The sequence below is a fragment of the Babylonia areolata genome, chromosome 21, assembly GCF_041734735.1.
Source record: "Babylonia areolata isolate BAREFJ2019XMU chromosome 21, ASM4173473v1, whole genome shotgun sequence".
NCBI lineage: Eukaryota > Metazoa > Mollusca > Gastropoda > Neogastropoda > Buccinidae > Babylonia > Babylonia areolata.
The window spans coordinates 47,865,764-47,874,052 of record NC_134896.1 but is presented as its reverse complement, the minus strand read 5'-3'; the positions used below and the strand labels follow the sequence as shown (position 1 = coordinate 47,874,052).

The 8,289-nt window shown below is 42.4% G+C and overlaps 1 protein-coding gene across 1 annotated transcript; it reads right to left on the bottom strand.

Moving 5' to 3' along the window:
• Positions 1 to 755: 755 nt before the first annotated feature.
• LOC143296633 (uncharacterized) lies at positions 756 to 7,930 on the bottom strand. The gene is made up of 6 exons (XM_076608664.1): positions 7,819 to 7,930; positions 7,012 to 7,212; positions 5,294 to 5,463; positions 3,647 to 4,006; positions 2,198 to 2,954; positions 756 to 1,834 (listed from the first exon to the last, which is right to left on the bottom strand). The coding sequence occupies exons 1-6, from the start codon at positions 7,928 to 7,930 to the stop codon at positions 756 to 758; spliced, it is 2,679 nt and encodes an 892-aa protein (XP_076464779.1).
• Positions 7,931 to 8,289: the final 359 nt, after the last annotated feature.

Here is an 8,289-nt window from a genome sequence, read left to right as displayed (position 1 = left end):
ATATTCTGATGTGTCTGTGAGCTGGAAATAGTCTAGTCAAAACGACAGGTGATGTTGTTGCGGAAGAAAATCAAATGATCTAGAATTCTGAACATTCTCAACAATGTTGAGCATAATGTCGTTGGATTCTCCTACTGTTGGATTTGACTGCTTTTTGTTTGTCGGGAGAGCGCCCTACCACTATTGACACAGGACACATCCAGAACAGGAAAACACTACAGTATCAGTGAACGTTTGAAGAAAGGAGCTGTATCTTTCATCTCATGAAAAAAGGCATCTTCAATATGTAAGCATTATTTCTACTGCTAAAAGACGTGTCCACTTTGCTCCAGGGCATAAAATTCGTGCAAAAAGCTGACATTTGTTCACTCACAGCTTGAGGGAGGTCGTCAAATGGAATGGCCACTCCAAAAGAGAAATCAACCATATATGCAATGAAATCTACGATTAAAAACTGACTGGCCTGGCTTGGCCAAGCATTGAGATTTCCCATCTTCTGGACCAAAGGTATGCTGTGAGAACTGGTAGGTGGCCAGATAAGGACAATTCATAACAGGCTGACTCATACCAAGAGGCAACAGAAAAAGCGACAAGAAAACTCTGCTAGTGGACATAATTATTTCAGTGCTGTGTATTCACTTTTTTGTGCATTGGATAAAATAATGCTGTTTTCATCCAGGCTAAGCAAGGTTCTTCATGTCTGATACGGAATCTGTGCTTCAGATCAATTGGAAAACATGCCACACAATAACTGTCTAAGTGGCCTGACTTTCTAAGGCTTTCTGTTTTTCTTCAGCATCCAAAATGACTTTCTTGAGATTCTCTGACGACAAAAGATTTTGAGATAGCCAGTTCCTGATCATGTTCAGGGCTTCTGATTTGGTGTAACCATCGTCCAGTCGATCAACAACAGTCTCGGAATACTTACTGGCAAAAGTGGACATAATCATCTTCTGGATTCTCTTTTCTTGAGCTTTCCTTCGCCTTTCCAACAGCATGTTGATTGTGTAAAGGAAAGGGTTGATAGCGGAGTTGACTGGAAGGATGATGATGGCAATGGCTACATTGACTTCACCATCAATGGGAACGCCACTGGAAGCAAGAAGACCCAAGAGACCAATAGGGAACCAACACAAAAAGTCAGACATTGCGATGGTAATCAGTCGGCGAGCAATTGCAAGATCGTTAGATTTTTTGTTGGAATCTCCAGCTGCCATACTATTGGTGCGAATAGACCAGAAGATGAACACCTGACCTGCCGCGATGAGAAGAAAAAGAATGAAGTTGACAACGATGATAACAATGAAGGAGTAGTCATGGCCAGGAAAATCATTCCTGGTGATGGGTAAAGGAATACAGATTCCGTTCTGACTGTAGAAGTTCCAGTGTGCTGTTACAGGCAATAGAGGAATGCCAGCTAGCATGATACCAATCAACCAAACAATCATACATGCAACATGTGCAGATTTTTTCTTGAAATGCATGTTACTGAATGGAAAGTGAAGAACTAAAAATCGATCAAATGTAATGAGACAGATGATAAATGCTGACACTTCACTGGAGAGAAGAGACAAAAACCCAGCCAGTTTGCAGCCTGCACTTCTTTTCCATATCTCATCATTCCACAGATAATTCCCCTGGTATATCCGATCTGCTACACCGATTACTGCCAGGTACAAACCCATCAGAAAATCAGAAATACACAGATGTGTCACAAATACGCCAAAGCCAAGGTTGCTGGACACTCGATTTATCAACACTCGATACACAAAACTTCCAAGATTTCCAATCAAAGCTAGAGCAGCAAAAACAGACAGGATTATGCGGTAGAAATCTGAACGTAGTAAGGCGTCACATGAAGAGATCTCATCAGAAGGAGAATGACAGTTCGTCAGAGAGAAACCTTGGGGGAGTGTCTCTTCACAACATAATTTGTAATTGTCTGCCCACACTTCTCTAAGACCTCTAAGACCTTTAAAGATATTTGTGGGGAAATCTGTCATGGGACAGCTTCTCAAATCTAGATACCTCAAGAATGGTAAGGAATGGAATCCTTCTCCAGAAATACGTTCTATACCACAGTCAGTAAGATTGAGAAAAACAAGTTTAGGAAAAACCATCAATGCTGTAACGTCCAGTTGTGACACTATTATTTTAGACAAATCAAGTGTCTGTAACGAGGGAAACTGCAAATCACGTCCAATGGCAAAAGGAAAATTAATAGGATTTCCTGAAAGTGAGAGCTTCTGCAAGTTATTCATATTATTCATTTGAGTGGTGCTGAGTGATGTTATTTCATTGTCACTAAGATCTAGAATTCGAAGGTTAGGAAATACTATATTGCTAATATTTTTTAAATTGCATTTCGCCAGATTTAGATACACCAACAAGTAATTTATTGCGAAGCTTTCTAGAGTCAGTCCACTTCCAGGTGCATGAAGAAAGCGGAGCTCTCTGTATTTTCCAGCAGGAAAGTGTCCCTGACAATAGAAGGCCAGTCCTTGGCAGGTGCAGTTCTGAGGACAGGTGGCATCACAGAGCAGTTCATCATCACGTTGTGGACAGTGGAAGACACCATCACAGGTATGATTGGCATGGATGCAGATTTGTGATGCTCTACAACGATAGAAACCAGGACACTGGTACCTGTCACACCCTTCCTCGTCCTCACGACCTGGGCAGTCATAGACACCGTTGCAGCGCACGAACACAGGCATACAGTAGGTCAGATTTCCTGGGCACAGAAAATGAGTTTCTGGACAAATACTGTTGGTTTGGTTGCTGTGTATTTCAACGGGTTTTACCATGTAAGAGCCGTAGCCATCAAATTCTACGAGTGCAGGGGGGTTGGGTGTATTTACATCAATCTTGCTGTACCACAGCGGACACTGTCTCTCGTCACTCCCATCCAGGCAATGTAAAATATCATCACAGCGTAGATCATGTGCCACGCACTGAAAACAAATGCACATGGATGATTACATTGCAATGCAAAAGAATACAAAATTAAAGGTTTTTTTGTCACATTTATTTTGAACGCAGAATCGAGTGATTATGTCATTGATACGTACCCATTTAGCTACCTGAACAACTGAGTAACTGTCTCCCTCTGTGACTGAGTGGCTGACTTGACAAATTAACTAACATGCTTTGCTGTAGTCTTTATTTCTTTGATTTGAAAATGGTGGACAGAAAGTGAAAACCCCCTTTTCCCTTCATAATTGTACATTCTAAACTACTGTGCTGAGTATAAATATGTAACAGTGCCCCTGCTGACAATGTTCGCTCCAAGGTCAGATTGAGTGCCCATTTCCTTTGGACTCAGATTGTGTTTTTGGGACATTCCAGCAGTAGTTTTGCTTGATGATAGAAGTTATGAACAAGAACAACATAAAAAAAGCAAGACATCAAAAACATCAATCTGAGACAATGGGTACAATTTGCAGGCTTTCAATAAATCAAAGAGATCAACATTCTGACGAAACATGCTAAGATACATACATAAACCCTTTATGAAGTTTGAAAAGAAAAGGTTTAAGTCTATTCCTGTCAAAAAGGTGTAGGTCTATTCCTGATCAATATAGGTCTATTCCTGATCAAAAAGGTGTAGGTCTATTCCTGATAAAAGTCAAGTCGTCAGACAAACCTGTTTATTGGAGCACTGAAACTTCCCTAACACACGGCAGGAAGGGAAAACGCAGAAGTTCTCGTCACTGTTGTCACTGCAGTCAGGACGGTGGTCACACACCAGGGTGTAAGGCACGTGGTCCACACCATTCATGCACTCCATCGATGGAGGAGGTGGCGTCACGTGGTAATCACAGGCTTCAGTGGACGCGTCAATCTGATTGGCCCAGCACACGCTCTTGACGTCACACGCCATAAACGTCTGGGTGACATGACCTGATGGGCAGGTCACGTATTCATCATCCTCTTTCCGCCATTCCAGAGGGTGCATGACTATTTCTTCTAGCTTTTTCGGGGAATCATCATTTTGAATTACATCCTTTTCACACAGAAAGGAAGTGGTCATGTTTTGATCACAGCTATCCATGACCAGGGTGTCTGCGTCATAATACCAGGACGAAGACTGTGTGAGGGTCGAACAGTCTGCAGAAGATCTGAAGTAACTTTTATAGATTTTGGCATAGAAGACTGCAGATCCATCAGTCCACTGAAAGCCACTACGGTATCTGAAAACAGAGAGAACACCACTTCTGTCTGAATTTAAAATCTGATATTGCTTCCTTTAAATCTTTAACATCTGATATTGCTTCCTTTAAACCAATAACGGGGATGCGAGTGCACACACCCCTGTTGTTGTCATCGTCATTCTAAACGCATGTTACAAATTGCATTACTTTGTCTCATCTGAAAGACTGCCATCTAAGTCACTACTTTAGATGTAGCTGTGATAAGAATGAAAGAGAAAAGTCCGGCTCATGTGTGATTCAAGCTACAGACCTGTGACCTTACATGTCATTGGCAGGTATGTTGAAAACGACGGCACCACTTTAGAGGTGGCATCATCATAATCATCATCATCATCATCATCGTCGTCGTCATCATCATTATCATCATCATCACCAGTCCCTTTTCTTCTGCAGTCATTGGGAGAACTGAGGGCAGAACAGTCTAACATTGAATCAGTTGATATAACATTAAATGGTAACTGGTCCATATAGACATCATGGCCAACTGAAGTTTTATGGGAAAATTACAGCGACAACCTTATACCACATGTTCAAACTTACAACTCTGGAAAGGATGGTCCAGTTGTCTGCAGTCCAAAATATACAGTCTCTTTCATGATTTCTCTGGCAACTTTCATAACTTCTTCCCATTCTTTGGGACTGTTCAGACTGGCAAGATAACCTTCGCGACGAATGCATTCATTGGCTGCTTCATTCCACGTGACGTGCTTTTCTCCAGATATGAATGTGTAGCAGTTGGATCCAATGGCAAAGAAATCCTTTCCATCACATTCTTGACTGTTGTCTCCGCAGTTCTCTTCATCCTCCCCACCAGAACATTCCTCAACCCTGTTACAGTTAAAATGCTGCTGGAATTTTGGATAGTAGGAAACTGAGCAGTCCCATTTTCCATCGTCGAGTTTCTTAGGAATTTCCGACTGGTTATGAAATGAGAAATATATTTTGAACCCCAAATGTTCCCTACTATTATCACTTTTGAAGTGGAAGAGGAGTTCATTTGTGTGGAAAACAGTTGGTTTCAGGACTGGTTTGTTATTGCAATAAATCAATTGTTCTGTCTCGTTGACTGTCCTGTTCACTTGTACGACTAGAGTGAGGCGATCGTAGCCACAGTATGCGTGGCCTTCAATGTCCATGGCGAGAAAACTGATCATCACACTGGCATTGGACGGCACGTCTAATCGTGCCCACTTGTTCATGTACCTCGGGTAATTTGTACTGCCATCCCAGTCTGGAGACTGGACATAACCTGTGACACACAGAAAAACAACAACACGTGTATTAAAAAAAAAAAAGTGTAGATGCAGACATGAGCATGTTAAGTTCTTTCATGTGCATTTGGTTGCTATCCTGTGGAATAAACATATGTGTGTTTGCAAATACGTGTAAATGCAGACATGAATATTTGAGTTCGTTTATGTTCATTTGTTTGTGAAATCGTATCTGAGCATGAATTCCTAATCTGCGTAGGTCATTACACACATGTAAGCCAATTGCTAACTCTCTGGAACACAAAAAATACTCTGTTATAATGGATAGCTGTTGATCTGAACAGCAGAGTACAGAACAGTACTCTATAATGCAATACAGTATAGCAAGAAACAACACAGTATGATATAGTACAGTATGACACAGTGCAGAGACAAAACGAGAGAATCTGCATTTTACCATTGACCAAAGCTATAAAGATGCATTTGGCAAGAAAAAAAAAAAAACAAAATAAGAAAAACAAAGCAAAAACAAAACAAAAACAAACAAGGAAGAATGCAGACTGTTAGAAGTCAACATTGTAGAAATGGAAAATGTGACTGCTGCACAAAAAGCTGACGTTGCATACCACAGGCAGAACCTGAGCAGAAGGACTTCACAAGCCATGCACCAAACACTATTGGCAGAAAGTCTGCCCCAGCACCAAGCAAACCTCTCTCCTGCAAATATCCGAGGCATTTTGGAAGGAATATAAAAGCACAGGCCCTCCAGCATAGAAGATGGTAGCCCTCAAGTCTAAAAGTCACGAATTCATATTTGAAAAGCAAATGAAGAGACGACTGGATCACTATCCTGAAGCTGTGTTTGACTGAGAAAGCAGTGTCCAATGAATACCTCAGTCAGATTCCCAGTCTGCCCATCACTGCAGCTACTGTTACAGAGTGGTAAGTGCGGCAGACTGATTCCTGAGAGGCTCGTGGCCACCTCATATCTTGAGCTGAATGTGTTATGGGCTTAAATGGGAAGACTGGGACCACACAGGTCATCCACTGATGAGTCTTTGACAGTATTGCTCAAATTGCCTGACTCACACTGCAGGCGTACATATCTCTTGGGTCTGGCTGACACTGGGATGTAGTGTGAAAGGAAGCATAGATTACAGTGAGACACTGTTAAATACCAGAGTGACTCGGCTACAGTGCAGGTTCTCCTCTGGTGTGTGGCCTTCTAACGACCTGATATTGATAGCTCCATACAGACTCCTGGCACTGGGACGACAACAGACGAGTCTCAGTGTATCTATGTGGGCGACTCTGGATGAGGGCCATTAGGGTAATACCACATGGACAGTGAAGATAATGTTACTACTACTGCTGTTGCAGATCCTGATGTAGCAACACCAACAGTTTCTCTTTCAGTTCATTCTGTCGCTGTAAATACATCTACCACTGCCGCAAATATTATTGCTGCAGCTGATACTGCTTAGCTGTCACAGGATCTTCTGCATGACTGAATTCCAGGTATAGTCCACCTGCACAATAGATAATGGGATACAACAATTTCCCTGCTGCGAAGACGTCAGACCTACCTGTTGTGGGTGTGATGAACAGCACTTCCACTTCAGGAGGGGGCACAGCTGTGAAGTTGAAGACCAGATCAATAGAAGCATTAACGCGGTTACGCGCCAACACAAACGTAATAGTGTTTCCATAGGTCCTCAGACGAATAAGTTCTTCGTCGCAGTAAAACGGTCTGACAAAGTAATATGGCACAGTGCTCGCCAGACGTCCTGAATAAGAAAAACAAGAGTTTGTGTTTATAGAGAGAGTGATCTGTATCACCATACCCGGTGGCACTGTGAATTTGACACTGCAGAATTCGTATAACGAGCTGTTGTGATTGCTATGGGAAAACATTATCTGACCAGCAATAGCGTTGAAATGCAGATTCTTACTTTCAAAACAGACTGTTAAGTTTTCTGCTGTCAGTTCAACAAAGTCTTCAAAGGTAACACTTGTGGTGTCAACATTCACTGGGGTGGACTGTGTGAAGCTGGAAGAGGTGTCGCTCAGTGTGTGCAGCGTGTGTGTGGATCTGTTCAAAAGGGCTGACAAAGTAGCAGTTGACGCGTTTCTGCTGTCTGGGATATTCACAGTGCTGTCCTTTGTTTGGTCACTTATCGTTGATGGAGATGTTGCACGTGGCACCGTTGTGTTTTCTTCTGTGAAGCTGTCTGTTGTGAACTGTTTCTGGTCAATATTTTCTGTGGAGATATGAGACGATTGCAGAGATGTACTAGTAATGTTGTCCTCATACTGAGGAGTTTGCGTGAAAAGAAAATATCGCGTTGTTCCCGATTTCCTATCGGTGTCATCGTTGGATTCGTTGCTCACACCACTGAGGGAGCGGTTGCTGGATGTAGTTGTCTCCAACTCTTCTGAGCTGTTTGTGTCAGAGCTTTGATCTACTTCTCTTCCATCCAGGACACCAGAAGAACTAATTTGCATCTCTGTGGTTGTGAGCATTCCATCAGAAATGCTGATGTCTGTCACATGTTTGGAATTGCTTGACGTGTTTGTGCGGATGCTCGTGTCTGTCGTGTTCAGAGTGCTGTTGCCCTGTGACGGATGTCCATCTAGTTTCGTCGTTTGATCTGCTTGGCCTTCAGCCTGCCCCAAGTAAGTCCAAGGTATACTGAAGACGACGAAAGAAAGCAACAGGTTCATCGTTTATGAACATACACAATCCTACCACCGTTTAGATAGATGCCCGTGAACCACACACTCGCCTGCAGACCAAATCTTTACACCTTTGGTATGCTCTCAGTTTTATATCCTCAGAATGCTTTCAGGTGTGTTTGTCACCA